At 39.7% G+C, this 19,511-nt stretch overlaps 1 protein-coding gene across 2 annotated transcripts in view; it reads left to right on the forward strand.

The window, feature by feature from the left end:
* The window catches only part of fancl (FA complementation group L), a 40,241-nt gene that overhangs the window by 5,442 nt on the left and 15,288 nt on the right, over positions 1-19,511 (forward strand). For both annotated transcript variants that reach the window (XM_022206813.2, XM_051959658.1), the window contains 2 exons: positions 8,447-8,543; positions 13,460-13,528. In XM_022206813.2, the coding sequence (XP_022062505.1) occupies positions 8,447-8,543; positions 13,460-13,528 (166 nt within the window). The remainder of the gene's footprint in view (positions 1-8,446; positions 8,544-13,459; positions 13,529-19,511) is intronic.

A 19,511-nucleotide genomic window follows, 5' to 3' on the forward strand; every position in this document is an offset into this window, starting at 1 on the left:
ACTGGTTCAGACATGATCTTTCTCCCCTCACTTCTCAGCTGAAGCACAGGATGAGAGAGAGATCACATGACTGATTTGTTGTGTGAAAAAGTGTGAACTAACTTAATGTTATCTGCCTGCTTATTTTATTTTATTGTGACTCCAAAAGCACACAACAAAATTTAGGCAGGTGCTGATAAACCACAAAGCAGGCTTATATTTTTACTTGATAAATTCCACAAATTTTATCTGAATAAAGTCCATGGGATTAATCATGTGGTTTTCAAGAGGCTTTAAAGAGGCGCTGTAGCTATGATCAGTGTTGGCGCAATAAGCTGGAATACTGCAGAATCAATCCCCACTCAGTGTAAATAGTTGTTTAAATTGGCTTACAGAGAAAACCGGGTGATAATCAAACAATTATTTTTTCTTAATGAACAACATGGTAACATGGTTCTGTTCCCCACTTACATGGTCCCAGGATACTATGGAAGCAATTTGCCTGTGGAATTGCATGCCGATAGAGCTTCTTTCACAATGATCCAGATATCAACTCTGGGTTCCCTTTGCTCTGTGGAAGCTTTACAGCTTGTGCTGCTTCCTTGGAGTTTAATGGCACAAAAGACACAATATAAAAACTTCAGGTATATGCATTTTCCCCAGAGATAAGATTAACTTACTGAGGTTTATATATGGATAGAAGCCTCCACAGCTTTACACTGCTATATGGAGCAATCCCTGTATTTTCCTTATTCTTTTTTTTGCCTAAACTGATTGGAGAGCCTGCAACAACACAGCTCACATTAACAAATGGCTCTTAATGACTTCCTTATTTTTAGTTATTGAGTTATAGTTAAATCCAGGTCACATTTAATAATGCTCAGCCCACGTGTGGTGACAGGCCCAGCTAATACCGTTGTCTCCACTTGTCAGGAGAGAGCAAGGAGGGGGTGGAGGTGGTTAGTAGGAAGATATCTATTCTCCCCCAGCTCGGATTAAGCCTTGACTACGACACTCATTTTCCACTTTCCTATTAATGACCGCGACTACAATTATGATATTAGCAAAATGCAAATGGCTCTAATTGAAGACTCTCAGGTTTTAATAGGAGAAGGGGGGTGAAGGTATGCTTTATGCTGGAAATGGGACCAACATCATTTTCAGTGTCGTGTTACGGTTAGGAGGCATTATACACAGTGGGCCTCAATCTCCAAAGCACTCGAGATTCGCTTAGCGTCTTAATTGGTATGGGCCGTGCTAATAGCCACCAGGGGTTTTCAGCTGTAATTCTGTCTGCTGATTGGGCCAGGTAAGTGAGTTTTTCTCTCTTCTTGCTCCCCGCATGTCTTCATTTGTGCATTTGAGAGTGTGGTCATCTTAATTGGCTAGAGATGGCAAACCATGTGTTAATTAATGGAAAATGAGGTCAAGGAGGTCAGCTGCCATCAGTAGGTGGCCCCAAAATGTGGCCCTGGAAGCGCCGGGGCTCATTATGGGCACAGCTGGCACTCCATGTTCACAGCCTCTTGGTGACCGTGCAGAGAGTTGTCTCTTCTTATCCCAGTGTTATCACTCTGTCACACTGGGTTGGTGCACTTCTGAGGCCAGTTATAACAGCTCTCAGACAGCAGGGCTCTTGTGGGCCGACCAGGCCCAGAGCTGAGGGATTGCAGCATTTCCAACATGGATTTTTTTTTTCGTCATCTTTGTTTATTAGGCCAGCTAATAAATTACTCCTCTAATCCTTTGATATAAATGTGATCACAAATGGTATTGGGAGTGCTGCAGTTACAGTAAGTAATGAGAATGTCCTGGTTAGCACAGTTAAACTGTAAACCAGGCTAATGGTTATATAGGTCTCTATACTTTATAAAATTAACATGTTTTTTTGTCTTCTTGATTTGCACATACATTATTTACTTTACGTCGTTCTCTATTCTCTCCGTGGTATATTGTGTATGCCATTATTTTGCATGTGTATTTTTATGCAGCATGCACAAGAAACATGTATGCATTGATCTCACCATTCATGAATCACTTTGTCAGCACACAAAAAAAAATTCTGAGACATGTGCACACTGAAGTGGGCATGGCTTGTGCTGTCTGGAAGCGGCTCACTTGGCTGTGAAGTTGCAAATGGGATGCTCTCATCAGTCTTCCCAGCAGGGCATCTGACTGTCACGCTGTTTCCATCATGGCCAAGTAGGGGTGGTATCTAGTCCATACTATCCTGGCCGTAAGACCCCAGAGGATGAAGATGGAAATGTGTGTGTTGCCATGCACCAGTACCTTTTTCACTACAGATACTCTTTGTCAAGAGTCAAACCTGTGCTAACTGGGACATTCTCATTACTTACTGGAACTGCATAACCCCCAGTACCATTTGTGATTGCATTTACACCAAAGGATTAGAGGAGTAATTTACTTTCAATTACTTTCAGTGCACTTTCTGTTCAAGTGTTTCTTGTTATTTAGTTTACATTTTGTACTTGTGCAATTTATTTATTTTTTGACACTATTCCTTGGTATAGACTTAGACACTTTACACAAACACTTAGACACACACTATACACTTTGCGTTTTGTACTTGGTAATCTTTTTGTTATTTAGTATATAGGAGTAGAAGAGGAAGATTTTCAGTGTAAAAAAGAAAGTGGTCAGTGGCGAGGCATAAGTTACATGTATGTGCCATTATTCTCGCTGCCAAAAGAACAGACAGAAGAAACAAAAGTTCTGCTCTGCAGGGTTAAACATCCTCATTCCAGTGATGCCTGTTTTCAAGATAGATTCTGATAATTAGATAGCAAGGAGATCAATAATTTATTTTTGGAACTGATATACATTTGAAGTAAAAAAAGAAAATCTCACAAACTCCAACTCAAAATTGAATCACAAGACCTCTGTTTATGTGTTACATATGTTCAATTAAAAGAGAGCTTTTCACCTATCAAAGTTAATAGGCTGTTAGCCAATCAGATGGTGCTGTTGGTTTGATTTTGCATGGTAGTTAATTTTAAATTGTTTCTTACTAGAAATTGTTAAAACTATTAATATTTTCCGGTAATGCTGAGTATTGGATCCAATACTCAGCCAGGCCAGTACTACTTTAATGTGCACTCTGTCATGCATTGTATTTGTATCATTTTTGAGTGTGTAATACATTTTTTTGGTATCTTGCTTGTCAGCAGAGGTCGACACCAGAATGTTGTTTTCACATTCGTTTGCTGAAAAGGAAACGTTTCTCTGATCTTTTCTTGAATCTGAGCTTAACACATGCATGAGTTAATATTGTGATATTCCAAATATTCCAGAGCCATTTTTGAACAATGCCTCTTTTGATGTGAATACCTGAAGCAGAAAGTTTCATATTGTGTAACAATTCATTAGTATCACCACACTTTAACGATGAGTGTTTTCAGTGCCCTCCAATACCAAAAATGCTTTAATCTTATTGTGCAGTTTCAGGTCAATGCCTCAGTTGAACTTCCATGCACAGCTAGTGTTTCTGTGTGCTCAGCCAGAAAAGGGCATTCGATTCAACAAGGTATAGAGGAGGATTTGGATTGAAAAAGCAAATTTGTGTTTGATTTGGACTGACTAAAGTGCCAGTCAACCCAACTCTATCAACATTCCCAGCATATGCAGACACATGCTCATGTTCACATAGCTTATCTTAGTAATACAACCACTGTTACTACCTATGCATAGTCGTACGTGTAGAACAGTTGAAGGTAAAATATTCATTTATTCCATGACAGCTTTAAAAATATGTTCTAATGACTAACATTTTGCTTGGTAAAACCTGCAAATGCTGTACGATGACTTTGCCCATTAGATCTAACTGACCAGTACTGCAGAAATTCAGTAAAATGGTGTATTCAGTGATTTACTTAGGTGTCATGGCTGAAATAGGATTAAAGAGAAGCATATTTTCCTTTTGAGTGAACCAGTTTTCTTTTATTCATGCCTTCTGCAAATCATGGGCATTTTAGTTCAACGATTCCACTTCTTACTCATTGATTTGTTCGTTTGGATGCTTGTCACTTTCTTCACTTGCATAGGTCTATTAACTGGTCGTGGTTGAGAGATTTGTGTATTTATTGCTGTTAGCAGCAGCGATTTTTTTTTTATGAGTCTGTACTCTTTGTGAATGTTCCCCCCTGGTTTTAAAGTATCCTGAGTGCAGTCTGTTCAAGACGTTCTATACTGCTAGATTACCTTAGTCTGCTGTTTACAGGTAGAACTGATATTGGTGCTTACAAGAAAAGATATGTCTGTGTCGAATTGGCACGATCATTGACATTGCATGCTTGAATGTATAGATGTTAGTGTGCGTATGGCATTCAAGCACTGTTGCCCTTCCCCGGCATTTGATTACAAGTGTGTGAGTGAACAGACACTTTTATGAGTTGGGCCCATCGGACACCGTCTCCCATCATTCCATCACTTCCCTAAGTGTGTGTGTCATTCCCTGCTCACATCACTCCTTTCTAACACACTCCATAAATCCTCAGCAGATATACAGCCATGTCAGCCTCAGCACAGAGCGTCCATCGTAATGTACTGTAAATCTGGAGGAGGACTGTTGAAATCCTTTGTCTCAGATCAGTCTTTTGTCTTTGGGTCTCAGTAGACTGGAGATGGACTGGTGAGGGGGAGGAACTGACTCCTTCACAGTGTGCTGGAGCAGCAGAAGGAGCAGTAAATCTGACAGCAGTGTTGGTGAATGCTCCAGCCACGTCACTGTTATGTCCTTAGCCTCAATAGGTTATAATTAGCTCTGAAAGGAGAGGGTCTGATTTACAAGTTGACTGTAGCTTAAAAAAGTGAACTCAGCCTAAGGTCATACAGAGACATATCATTTTCTGATAAGTTAAATGCCACTGCTTTTTCTGCCAAAGCAACTGGTGTTAGTATTACATTATTTCTATGTATGCAGTGGCAGAGAAGTGTTGAACGAAGTTTGTTCAAATGTTTTTAATCGAGCTTCCAGGCATTGTCGACAGCAGTCTTGACAGAATCACTAAAACATTTGTCACATTCTGATCTGGTGTTGAGAAATTATGCCCATATTGTAATTGTAGGACATTGTCGATCTAAATGGATAGTATGGTGTGCAACATTGGTGTCATGAAACCACCTGTAGACCACTTTGCTGGGGTCTCGCTGACTAAATACTTAGATGTACATGATGGATGTTCATGCTACCTGTGTGGTCTGCTAACTACAACAATTATGTTAATAAACACAGCACGCAGTTGTAAGAATTCCTCTGAGCTGTTTGGCATGTATCCAATTTAGTACCCACTGCATGCTAATGGTGAAGTAGGATCTTCCAGTGTTAATCTATAACAAAATGGTGCCAGTGATGCGGCAGCCTGCTACAGCAGCTTTTTAGCCCTGTGTTATTCAGTTTAGTGTTTTTTTTTCTTGATGCCAAATGATTTTGCAACTGTTGGCGATTTAAATGTTTTTTATTTCATTTTTTTTTTGATTGTCTTGGAGGAGTGGGAAGCGAGAATGGAGCAGAAAGGTTACCGTCGCAAAGGTTGCTGTTACCGTTGCTCAGTGGAGTTGTCCGTGCAGAGCAAAGAAGCCGGCCGGCTATTGTTTACTCTGAAAAGAGCTTCTTGATCTTGCTGAGCTCTCCAAAACTGCTGGGATGAGACATGATTTTCTGAAGGAATTACTACAGAAGAGACGTAGAGGAAAATGAGCTGGTGTAAAAAGGAACAGGAGGAAGGGGGAGAGAGTTTGGAGAGAGGCTTATAGACCGGCTCTTTCGTTTGTTATTCATGGAAAATATTTGCTCCATGACAAATAAGATGAGAGAGTTTGAGACACTCGTCAGAAGTCAAAGACTCTACCAGGAAAGCAGCCTCATATTTTTACACAGAAACATGGCTGAAAGACTATTACCGAGAATAACACCAGAGTCAATAGCTTCTGGACTGTGCAAGCGGACTGGGATGCCACAGCATGCAGTAAGAGGAGAGATGGAGGACTTGCTCTGCTTGTGAATGACAGATGTTGCAACCCTGCACAAGTTACCATCGAAGAACAGTTATGTAGCAGGGACATTGAACTGTTAGCAGTTAGTCTGGGAGCATACTATCTGCCACGGGAGTTCACTGTGATTGTTGCCATTGTTTACATTCCTCTGACTGCACACGCTGACACTGGAGACCACCAGGTTGACCATCTCCTCCCACCCTCCTCCTTCAACCCAAACTTCTACTTTCATCCTCTCAAGCTTGCCCCTCTTCTGTCCCCCACCAGCTCTGGTGACTTCCATCAACTCAGTCCCACCTCCCCTCACTCCTCTTTCTCTGTTGTCTCGGTTGTCTATGTTAACATGCTACTGTTACAAATAATGTCCGTTTAAGGAGCAATAAAGTATATCTTTTCTTAATGCAGGCCAGCAGCTTAGTGTCAGCAGAAAACAGCAATGTGGCTGCTAATGTTTCTACCGTTCACAACTTGTAGAACTCAAAGAAAAATAATTATATTTTATTTACATACCCAGTCAGAGAAGAAAACTGTTCACAATTTGCATCATTAAGTAATACAGTTAGAGTATATGTCAGGCTGTCAGTTGTGCGACTTGACATAGCGTAAGGGGTTAATTAACCTTTGAAAGTGCTGGGCAGCAAATGTCAGTTTATTGAGGCTTGATATCAAAAACTCCACTACAAACTAAATGTGACATGCATGTTGGATACATCCATGGCCTTGTAAAAGTTGACATGGCTGATAAGCAAAAACTGGCCAGTTTGCACATCCTGCAGATTTAGTGCAACATTACAGTTCATAAAGTATTGTGTTTTTAGTGAGCTCACAAATGTAATTCCAATCCTTTTGTAGCTTGGGTTTGGTCTCCGCCAGTCCCTAAAAACATATCTGGCTCTTAAACTGTCACAATCTGATCAAGGAGTCAGTGTTGTTGTTGCTCCTGACAGCTAGTATTTTGTGTTTTATGACCACACATTCCAGAATTTCCACTACAGTTTTATCCTTCAGATTAGTTGCTGTTGTATTACTAACAGAGTGCACATACAGTCAGTGTGTTTGCTTAAATGTTTATTATTAAAGCTGCTGTCCGGAGTTTGAATCGCAGCGTCTCCCAAAACGCTGTTGGTCCCACCCTCCCTCCGTCTGATTTCGCCCCTTTATTTGTGCACGCGCGCAGTACATGAGAGTGGTGCCCGGAGTGCTGCAGCATCTTGCCTGTTTTGCTGTTTTCCACTCTTCTACATTTAGTACATTTAGTAAATAATAAAGGAATTACGTTAGAATGCTGCATTGAGTCTAACTTGTCCTAATACCAAAATAACATGAATCTGCTAGGACAAACGAGTAAAGTTTCAATATGTGATTACACTCGTGTATCCTTCTCGATGACGTTGTTTATCAAACTTAGTGCATTTACGCGTGTATATGAGTTACATTGTTTATTTATTTCTATCTAGAGTTCAGAATTGCATGACTCCTCTGACGAAAAGTATGTCCCAGACGCCCCAACATCTTCCTCCAGAGGTCGGGCATCTAAACGAAGCCGTCAGGCGGGCTATGGAGGCCGTGGTCGGGGAGCGACGCGAGCACCCCGAGCCAAGAAATATCCTGCAGTCTCTTGGCCTGACAAGCCGTGGGATTGGTAACTTTTCTGGAAGTTGCTGATCCCTGATGCTCTCTCCTCCACAAGCAAAACAAATGTGCGCGCGGTTGCGTAGTGCGTTGCTCGCCCACCTCTGCATGGGCTTGCTTGCTGTGCGCGTAACCGTTGATTGACAGCATGACAAAGCTGAAGCTCGAACTTGATTGGTCGGCAGCGACTGGCGCTTTTTGGAATAACATGGGGGTCTATGAGAGGAAGGCGGAGCTCATGAATAAATTTTCATATCGCGTCATACTAACATTATATTATAGTATCGAACTAGACTAACACATTTAAGTATGTTAAAAAATGATACATAAATTGAAAACAAACGGCAACTCCGGACAGCAGCTTTAAGTTCAAGATTCAAGGTGTTTTCATGATGACTCATCGATATAATACTCTCTGCCTCAACTTGATTGAATGTGTTATATTTTCCAGTAAAGCTCTCCCTTAGCCCTTATCCAGTTTGACCTTGCTTACTGTCCCCATGTTTCCTGTGTCTTTTTCTACACAACTTATCTAATAGGGGCAAAAATGCTTTTAAAAAATTCTTTAAGAACTTGATGGAGATGAATCAAAGGAGAGCAGCCTGCAGTTACATCCTGCTGGATTTGGGCGTGTTGTAGACTGATGTAATGTCACTGCATTGGTACCTAGAGTGATAAATGTCAAGGTAGAGTTGATGTCTCAATATTGCACTCTGCAGCTGTGATTAATGGAGGATTATTGCTGCTGTCAGTTTACACTGTTGTGCATACTCTTCTCTATGAATAGATGTTGATTTATTGTGTTGTGTATGTCCATCTTCAGGCTGCTCTTCATAGACACGGAATTCCGAATGCTGAGAATGAAAGCGGAGGACTCTTCTGCAAGGCAGCACATTCTAACTATTAAACTCAAGTCGAAGGTAAGACACACCCTGCACGGTCCTGCATACAGAGAAACACACAGTTTACTGTAAGGACTGGATAAATTTCACACTGAAAATTATTCATCAAATGGAATACTCTACATCTTGATGTTGACCTACAGCCAATACAAATCCAAACTAGCCGACTTCACAAAACGCATATGGGGATGTTCCATTTGCTGATAGAAAATCAGTGATTTACATCTGTGCCCCTAAATCTAGGTCAAACTGGAGAGGGTGTGGAGAGACATGATAACCCGCTGTGACTGAGATGTAGCACAGATAAAACATCTCCACATAGACCTCAGCATGATGGAAAACCTTCTTCTATGCATAGAGAAAACCGATACACCCACACTCATCTGCATAGCTGCTGTCATTGCTCACCACTGTTGAGAGAAACCCTCTACCTAGTGTAGGTACGAGTAAATGGAATGGTAGTGTTGGTGGGATGTTGGCGTATTACAGGGCGTTTGAAATGTTTGGATGTCAGAGATCTCCATATTGAAAGATAAGAGGTGACAGTTTGTGTTTAATGACATTTTGTCACTGGAACACAGTAATTTTGGTTGATTTTAGTATTGAAATGTAGAGGCATCTATGATAGACTCTATAACGGTAAGGCTCTATTTGAATAGACTTAAATAATTTAGAATTCTGATAACTTTAAAGTATTTTTCATGTCGCTTGTAACTCCCTTCAATAAACTCAAGGTTCACCTGACTGCTTTTGCAAAGTAATGGCAAGAAAACTTACTGTGTAGTCCTACCTTTGTCCTCTTCTTCTTAAAAATATGTTTGGTTCTTTTTTTTTTTATTTAGAGGATTGTACTATAAAGCAAATTTGACATAGCCAGGCTGTCTCTTTGTAAGCTGGCTCCACAAAATCTAAAACTTGAATCACAGATAATCTGTATCACATCAGTGGTTACCAGCTTTCTTTGTTAACTAGGCTTTCTTCACTGGACTCTGTGAGTGCTCCCATAACACAGGGCATCCGACATATCATCGACCCTTCTTTGGCACAAAATGCACCATTCGTTTGCCGACTACCTCGGTGAAAAGGAACAGGTTGTTACAATGGAGACAAAAAAGTATTTTGGTAAAAAGCAACACTGTTTCTGATAATGCAAGAGAGAAACACTGACAGAAAATTGTTAGCTAATATATAGATTTTCTTGCTCAATGCACTCTCAATGCAAGTGTATATTTCCAACATGCCAGCTGCTCATTTAAGCTCTGAAACACTTCACATATTTAAGCTTGATAACGCAACAAGGATCTTTAGGTGTGACACTGTTGCATAATGATAAATATGTGGAAATCTGTTTTTCTGACCAAATCAAAGTGAAATTATTATTATTGGGTGAATTTTGTCTGTGATTAATTACATTCATCTAAGCAGTTTTCCAATAAATGTTGTTTTAGCTGCAGTACCAGCTGTGCAAATCAGCACCAAGTGTAAAAACATACTTGTGCATTTTCTGCATCACTAACTGCATCCATGCAGGTTCCCATGGCAATGCAAATGTCACTGAGAAGTCTAACTTTAGGCTTAACATATCTTGCTGTTTTTACATCCAAAGCCAGTGAGATGCCCAAGGAAGCGTTTAGTGCCGCTTTTAACGTGTCACACACACACAAGAAGAGTGGACTTTGTAGTGAAGAACAGATCTGATTTTGAGCAGCTAAAGTTTTGCAGTAAGTGTAATAAATTGCCCTTTTTTTGTGGGAAAAATTGATGAGACAGTTTATTTAAAGCAGAGTGTTTTTTTTTTTTTTTTTTACTGTCTTAATACAGGACTGGAGACGACATTTAAAGAATAATTGCCTGCTCAAATTTCTCTCCCCATCTGACTTAGGTTTTTAGATCTTTGCAATATAATTGGAGAGAACAGTCCTAAAAAGAAAAAAAAAATACAAAGTTGCCTAAAACCCTAGTAAGTCTTGCAAAGATTTCAGGGTCCTCATATTTTGTAGTCATATTCAGTCAATATCACTGACAGCTGGTATTATTTTGACTTGACATTGTAAACAAAAAAGGAGAAAGGAAACTGTTGAAGTTAAAGTATAAACTAAAAACAGAAACCTGTTTCTATGTAAAGGTTATATTGTGTTTCTCAACCCTGACTTTGACTTCAAATTTATATCAAAATGAAGCATCTAGCATCTGGCAGATGTGGAAGTCCCTCAGAGTCAAGTTGCACATTCTGGGCATGGTGGGTGGCATAGTGAGGTGATGCTTGCCTAAGCTCAGATGACATCCACTGGGGAAAAGGGAGGGTGGTGGGACCCCACTCTGCGCCCACCTGGCCCTCCTTGCCCCTCTGGCACCTTGTAAAAATAGCTCAGAGTCCTCCCTGTGCTCCAGCTGCTTCCGCCAGATCCAGCGCCAGGTCATCCCTCACCATGCACAGCTAGGGAGGAGGCAGCACTGGCACGGACACATGGAGGTTTGGAAAGCAGGGGAGTGAGAGAGGATGAGAACAAGGAAAGGACAGAGAGTAGTGCGATGATGAAGGTGAGCAGTGAGAGTAAGTCTGGCTCATACAGTGACCAAAACTTCTTATGCAAGACTTAATAAGACTTTAGCAACATATTAAAGCCAGCTAGCAATAATCCCAGAGTCTACTATAAATTCATCAATAAAAGATGGTTTTCAATGCATAGCGGCTGATTGCTAGTAAGAGGCCAAAAACATTGGTGAGCAGGGGAATTACTTTCATTAGAATTACTCATTTGTTAAATTTAGAAATATAGCATAAAATATTTCTTTTAGTTTACTCTTTGATTTAGATTCTGCAGTGGCTATAAAAAGACCCAATCTTTAAACTTTTTAAATGCAGAACAGCATCACTCATACAGCACATGCAAACTGCTACAGCATGTCGAGACACCCAATATTGCGCCTTTTCATGGTTACTAAACTATATTCATTTCATTAAGACAGCAACAGTGCCCTGCCGATCTCTTTATAAACACTCGTTTTTGTGAAAATCTTTTTTTTTAACTTTGTGTCCATGTTAATGTGAAATTTTTTATATGCTTGAAGACATATCACGAGTAAACTCTGCACCATGGCTGAGTATTTCCAACCTGGAATAGCATCGCAGTCTCTAAACCATAAATTTAGAAGAGGATTCATATGTAGCATACCTAAAGAGTCAATCCTGTCTTTTGCAGTATGACACAGCTGCGTTCCTCTTCAGGTCCAGTTTATGGTTATGTCATGTAAGGCTGAATTACTCTAATTTTACAACTTGCCATCACATAGTGTCGAGTAAAGTAAACGCATATATACATATATATATATATATATATATATATACATCCATCCATCCATTTTCTTCCGCTTATCCGGGGCCGGGTCGCGGAGGCATATATATATATACACACACACACACACACACACACACACACACACACACACACACACACACACACACACATATGTTTGTACTTCTATCTTAGTGAGGACATCCATAGGCGTAATGCATTTCCTAGAGCCTTACCCTAACCTTAACCATCACAACTGATTGCCTAAACCTAATCCTTACCCTAACCCTAACCAAACCTCAATTCATACCTGTCACACACACACACACACACACACACAGTCATAGAAAAAAAAATATTTGACCACCCTTATTTTCTGCAATTTCTTGTTCATTTCAATTGCTTCCCTCTTTCAGTGTCTGCTGGTAGAATCAGCCTAAGGTAGAAAACTAGACAGAAAAACTGTCTGTGGAAAATGTTCTGCTGCTCCACTGATAAATAAACAAACAGTTATTATATCAGAAATAAATCCAAACAAGGAGAACAGAGTTTACGGGGAATGAGCGTCTAGGCTGCCTGACCTGTCAATCATTCCAGTCCACACTATCAATGAAGTAACCTTGCCCCCTGGCTTTGCAAAACTTTAACGCTCTATATATAATTCAGTATTGATTTATTTTGAGATCAGCCACCTGATCTCTTGTTTTGACCATGAAAAGTAACGGGAAAAAAATCCTGAGCCGTAGAAAAGCGGTCTATCAAGTTTTTCGTTTTTTTTCCGTGTACAATTGGAGTCTATGGAGACAGAACTTTTTAAGGCTAGGAGTTTTGGAACCTTCAATTGGATGCGGAACTGAACTGTGAGCCAGTGGAACTGATGAAGGGCGGGAGTGATGTGGTTAATTGGAGGGGATCCAAGTGATGATATGGGCAGCTGAATTCTGAACCAGTTGAAGTTTATGGAAGGATTTGTGAGGGAGGCCAACAAGGAATGAGTTACAATACTCCAGACAGGAAGTGACGGGCAGTGAGGGAGGCGTGGCGACAATTGACGTTTTGTAGGTGGTCTAGTCTTCCTTCATTGTTCACCAAACCTCCTTGTGCCCTGTGTATCTACTTCATGGCTGCAGACCATAGACTGTATGCTGCAGACAGACTTACGGTTCATTACTGCCACCTACTGGGCTGGAGTGTTCATCAGTGTTACCGGTGTGCTACAAATTAGGAAACTGAGAAAGGTGCGATTAAATGTGTTGATTTATTTAATGCGTTATTTCTTCTGTAATTAATTAATCGAAATTAACGCGTTAAAGTCCCAGCCCTAATATATACATACGTACATATATACACACACACACACACACACACACACACACATATCGGTAGTACAGTTTTTAAGCTTTTTGTTTATTTCAGGATTGAACAATTATGTGAAAATGATCTGCTAGAAGGAAAATACTATTTAAATGGCAGGGCCTTCTTTATTGAATTTATGTATTATCACAGCAGCTCAAAATTGCAATGTCTGGCATTCTCTTCCAGATTTATTTAACCAAGGATGATGAGGATTTGGTAGCTTTTACATTTAAATTGAGACTTAATTTATGAACCAAAATTAATCATCTACTGTATCCACAGCACCCTGCGGAGGCTCCTGAATGCTCAGCTGACCTACCAATCCCTTTGACTTTAACATGGACTGCACAGGTATGTGCTCTGTTTGCTGTTTTATTCAGACGTTTGAAATTATTATAAATAGAATGAAAATACAAAATAAGCGCAGAGAAACAGGAAATATTTCTGACATACTCTCACATAACTTCACGTTCCCCACATGGCTCAAATCCCAGTGTACAGATAATAAAGCAGATCAGTGTTCTGTTGATGAGAACAGCATAGAATATATACAGTCTGGACAAAGAAAGCACCCAGACATATATATATATATCATGAAATAAATTGTTAAAATGTACTCATTTTGTGTGCAAAGGTATGTTTTTGCAGGCCAGAGAACACAAATTTGTCTTTCAAGAGCAGTACAATTCTGTACATAAAAAGGTTTCCCATAGAAGCGCATCACTGTATGAAAAGTGCTGTGAAAGTCTTGTCCAACTCTATATATGTATGTATATATCAGGGATGTGATTTTTCCGCGAATTCGCGGAATTCCGCTTTTTTTCAGGGATGGGAATTTACCGCGGATTTCCGCGGATTTCATTTATTTGAATGCTGATTTCACAAGTTTGAACACTTTATTGTCGCTGATACTCCCGCGCAATGGTAACGACGTTAACGATAGCTTGTTAGCAACGATTGTAAATGGCCCACTGTACAGACAATAAAAGCAGTCCCCCGACCGACCACGGTCTGTTCTCTCGTCCCTCGCCTCTCAACTGTTTACTGAACACAGAGCTGCGACGTTTCGCACCTGCAATGCAGAGACTTCATTGGCTGAGTAGCGCCACGTGGGATGAATGAACTTGTACATTAATGGTCAGTGTGTTTCCTGAGCTGATAAACAATGCCGTAAACACTGGAACAGCTGCACCGGTAAAATAGAAGCGACCTGTCAATTTTAAAATCCCATTACACTTTACTGAGTACAAGTCCTGGTCCGTTTAAGATGTCGTCTGGATCAGGGTCTGGATCCAGACCGCGTTCCACCAGTTTAGTGACCCCTTGGTTATTGTCATGTATTTGCTAACTAAATTGCTGCATTATTGTCTAACTCTGCTTAGAATCCTATTTAGTTTCATCGATGGCTGATAGGAGTGTTTGTTTCAGTCTTTAATAGTGTCTACTGCTGCTACATTCTGGCTGTACTCAGCTGGATTCATGCTTGGCACAAAGGTTTAACAACATTCCTGCTAGAGATATCAGCTCCATTTAGAAGTTATAATTTCATAATAACTGTTTTTGCATTCTTTCATCCCCATCTGTGAGTGACAGTGGGCAAGGCGTGGACTCGTAGTAGTATTATTTTGAGCAGGAATCAAAATACTGCGAAGAGCATAACAAATTTCCACCTACTATGTCTCAAGAATTAGCCAATTCCATTAGGTTTTTAAAAAAAATGTTTTCATTCTTAAACTTCAGAATTTTGTACCTTGATTGTTTTTAGGCCCTTCAAAATTGAAAATCCAATTAGGGGCTGCGAAAATAAACTTGACTCATCCTCTGCCACCCATTGCATAATTTGACAAAACATGTATCCACCTGCTCTATTAAGACATTTTCCTTCAGCCCCTCAAATTTAGTCCACTGTAATTGGCATGGAAGTGCTTTGATATAAAACCAACTGTGGGCTCTTTATGTCTCTGTGCTTTCTCTTTATTGTTATTTGCCGTTTTGCTTCTTTTACTCCAGTGCTGCTTTTCATCTCTGTCATTACCTCTGAGTCTGAATCTCACTTACTCAGTCTCATACACTCATAGATGTCTTAGTGTTTTTTTTTAACAGTTAGGGTTATTTTGTCCATCATTAAAAAATACTGCTCTGTATCTGAGCATTTCACTGAACTGTTTTCCCTTGTGTGTTCCTAATGTCTACCTTTGTAAAGATGCATTTGAATTTTGGACCTTGGGTAAGAGGATTTTTTTGGAGAGGATGGAGCTGTGGAATGCGTATGTCACAAATATATGTGTGTGTTGAGTGACGATGTAGGCAAAAAACAGAGAATGGTGAGAAAGAGAATTTGAGGATAGAGATGCTAATGTGTGGGAATATCTGTGTGTATGTGTGTGTGTTGCTGAACTGATACATGGCAGGCGTACAGTGAAGACCAGCTTAGAACAGCGCTACCGTATGGAGCCTGTCTGCCTGCTGGGTCGTTGATGGATCTCTCCCACACTGCAACATGAAGTGTGCGTGTGTGTGTGTGTGTGTGTATATATATGTGTGTACGAGCCTGCATCTGTGCCAAGTGTGTGTGTGTTTGTGGTGGGGGGATGGGCCTGTCTGTCGGCAGTCCTGACATGTTCATTTGAATGAGTAATTATTGCCTGCTCTGTTGCAGGGCCAAGACGTGCCACTATGTGCATTTGTGTGGCACTCGAATGGGAAGCGAAATAAACCTCTGTGTGTGTGCGTGCGTGCGTGCGTGCGTGCGTCCGTCCGTCCGTCCGTCCGTCCGTCCTTTGTGCTTGCAAGCAGCAGTAAAGTGCATATATTAAGAGATGAAGGAAGTTTCAGGGTAAATAAAAATGTGAGACGTGTGCGACAAACAGCGGACACCAAAGCCTCTGTTGAATACATATAATAGCATGCCACTGCAATATTTCTACTGTATTTTGGTTTCCCAGTGCAGTATGTCGTAAATGTAAAGGTTGTGCTCCTGCTTGGTGCAGACAACCTACTATGTGTACATTTCTGAAGTTGGGAACTTGTCCATATTTTTTCAGGTGGGTATGCAAAGGTTCCAAAAAGTATTTAGACAGGTACGCCACACTTGAATGGGTATAAATTTCACAGCATTAGATATGATACAAGACACAGAGCAAATGCAATTTATTTGAAAGAAAGATGGCACAAGCACACTCGTCAAGCAAAGAAGTAGTGTAGATTTTAAATAAGACAATTAGCTATACCACTTCATTCCAAACAATAGCTGTGACCAAAATTTTGTCTGTTACAACAGCAAAGCTTTCAGTTGACAGAGTAGATGAGCTAAAATATTTTCTCCATGGGTGCTTAAAGATATTTAGGTCACGACTCTTGTAGGGCCATTCTCATCCCTTACTTTTCTCTTGGGTAAAATAGTTTTCAGCAGATGGCTGTTCTGCATTGGATCATTATATACTGAAAAATCTACATCTGTTGTGTGAGATTTATGTCTGTTTTTTTATTTAAGTGTGCATCTATACTTAATCAATGCACTGCAGAGTCCGTGATTCTATCAATACAGGCTTGACTACACCATTATTAGAAAAACACCCCCAGTTTTTGGTGCTCCAGATGTTTACCCTTTCTCAGTGCAATGTTGTTGGAATTCTTTACCTGGCTTTTTACACACAGATTTTCTTCCGTCAGATCGCTGTAGGTTAATTTGGACTGTAACCCACTCTGAAAAGGGCAATCTTTCAGTGCTAGTTCTTCTGCAAATCAATCCTGAAACAGTTTGCCTACAGTTGACTTTAATATCTGACCATTCACTTACCATTAAATACAAAGCTCTTTAACTCTGGGGGATTCCATTTGGGGTTGTTTGTGCTAATGAACCACTGTTTTATATCTCCAAGACCAGGGGTTGGCAACCTTTAACACTCAAAGAGCCATTTGGACCCATTTTCCAAAGAAAAGATAACACTGGGAGCCACAAAACCCTTTTGACATTTAAAATGAAGATAACACTGCATATATCTTTCTTTTCTTTTTACCTTTATGCTATGTAGATAAAAGAAGCTGTGTCACATTTATATCAATGAACTACTACAGAGAAAATAAAATTACATTAACCCTAACTGAGTATATGCAAAATAATTAACAACTGAAATATGTATTATTATTATTATACATATTTATATATATATATATATATATATACACACACACACACATATATATTTAATTCTTAAATAACATTGATTATTATATATTGAATAGCACTAATTATCCTAAAGGTCTGGGACCCAAACTTTTAGATTAATCAATGTTACTTGCTTCATCTGTGGGAGGTCATAGTTTTTGTTTTGTTTTTTTGTTTTCTCCGTGTAAATAAAGTTGTAAAATCTGAATTTCACATGCAAATTACATTATCAGTTAAAGTCAGCAATTAAACATGGGTGTTCTTCATGTTGTATAAGGCACTGAAAGCATTTTTTACTTTGTTGACCTCCGTTTATCACAAGAAAGTATAGAAAGCCGGTCTCGCTGACATGTTGTAAACCCTAAACAAACAGTTAATCACTTTACCTGATTGTGTTTTGCACTTTGTGTTTTCCATACAGATTATGGTGGACATATAGTTCCTTATGACACATATTTACAATAGGTTCTAACACATATATGAGCACTGTCACAACTCTCGTAACCATCAGCAACCACATTATAGTATGTGTTCTTTTGCAATTTTAAAGACAGGATGAGAGGACTCTCAGGAATAACATTTTTACAATAGAAAGTGAATAATAGCTGCTCAGTGAGAGAAGAAGTTACTGAAAAAGGGTAAAAAAACTGTCAAGTTTAACAGCTTCCAAGCAAAGAGGAGTGAATTCTTTCAGCCCGGTTGCTTTCTGAGCTAAATTGAGGTCAGTCAGAGATATCATAAATAGATAAAGAGGACTGATTGAGATGGCCAATTAGCAAATCTCAGCTCAGATTCAGTCTCTTTCGTACTTTCCTTCAGTCTTCCGCTCTCACTCATGTTCTTCTCTCAGATGCAGCAGGAATTCAATTACCAGCCCTTCTTCCTTTTTTTCCTTCCTTCTGAACTGGGCCTAGCGTAGTTATCCTGAGCTGTAACCATAATCATACCTCTGGCATTAATTGGGCTGTAATTGCTGAGGCTCTCAGCACCTGGACGATGCTTAATTGTGTGCACTGTGCTGGCACAATGACCCATAATTTTTGGTTCATTTTTTCCCCTAATTTTTTCCCTCTCATTCCATCTCTATTCCTCTCCTACGCCTTTATCATCCTCTCTTTCTCTTCTGTGTGTATGTACGTGAACATGTGCACCTTAAGTTATTACAGTTTTTAGCCACTGATCATTTTCTATCTGCACTTTCACTTCAATCCAGTTTTCTCAAATGAAATGTGGCAACCTCTGCATTTACATTTGCAGCTTTTCAGTGTGGAATTCTAACCGACTAATGGTGAAATTTAAATATTCACCTGGCCACAGTCACTCATTCACTTTGATAGTGCTGAGTGCACACTTGACCATAAGCCTAGTCCTAACCCTGTCTTTTCATGCTGCTGTTGGACAGAGCTCAAACATCTATTAGCTTTATTTACCCTTCAGTTGAATTAATGATTAGTTTCATTGTTGATCAGCATGCTGGTAATTGTCTGCATTAATAGATTAATAGCTTTCTCTGTGGCATATCAGAAAGTGGAAGATCATGTTGACAATGCCAGTAAGTGGTAACCACAATTTCCCAGAGAATTTTTATTTTTAATTTTTTTTAGTTGTGGGACATGGTTAAAAAATAATTGAATGAATTACAGGCTTTGTAATGAATTATACCCAATCGCATTTTTGTCAAATAGCAATGTTTGACACAATAAATAAAGTTTTTCAATTCTAATAAACTTTGGTTGACAGATGAATAAATGAATAGACATATACAGTGCCTTGTGAAAGTATTCGGCCCCCTTGAACTTTTCAAACTTTCGCCACATTTCAGGCTTCAAACATAAAGATATAAAATTTTAATTTTTTGTCAAGAATCAACAACAAGTGGGACACAATTGTGAAGTGGAACAAAATTTATTGGACATTTTAAACTTTTTTAACAAATAAAAACCTGAAAAGTGGGGCGTGCAATATTATTCGGCCCCCTTGCATTAATACTTTGTAGCGCCACGTTTTGCTGCAATTACAGCTGCAAGTCGCTTGGGGTATGTCTCTATCAGTTTTGCACATCGAGAGACTGAAATTCTTGCCCATTCTTCCTTGCAAAACAGCTCGAGCTCAGTGAGGTTGGATGGAGAGCGTTTGTGAACAGCAGTCTTCAGCTCTGCCCACAGA

The sequence above is a fragment of the Acanthochromis polyacanthus genome, chromosome 15, assembly GCF_021347895.1.
Source record: "Acanthochromis polyacanthus isolate Apoly-LR-REF ecotype Palm Island chromosome 15, KAUST_Apoly_ChrSc, whole genome shotgun sequence".
In the NCBI taxonomy this organism is placed as follows: domain Eukaryota; kingdom Metazoa; phylum Chordata; class Actinopteri; family Pomacentridae; genus Acanthochromis; species Acanthochromis polyacanthus.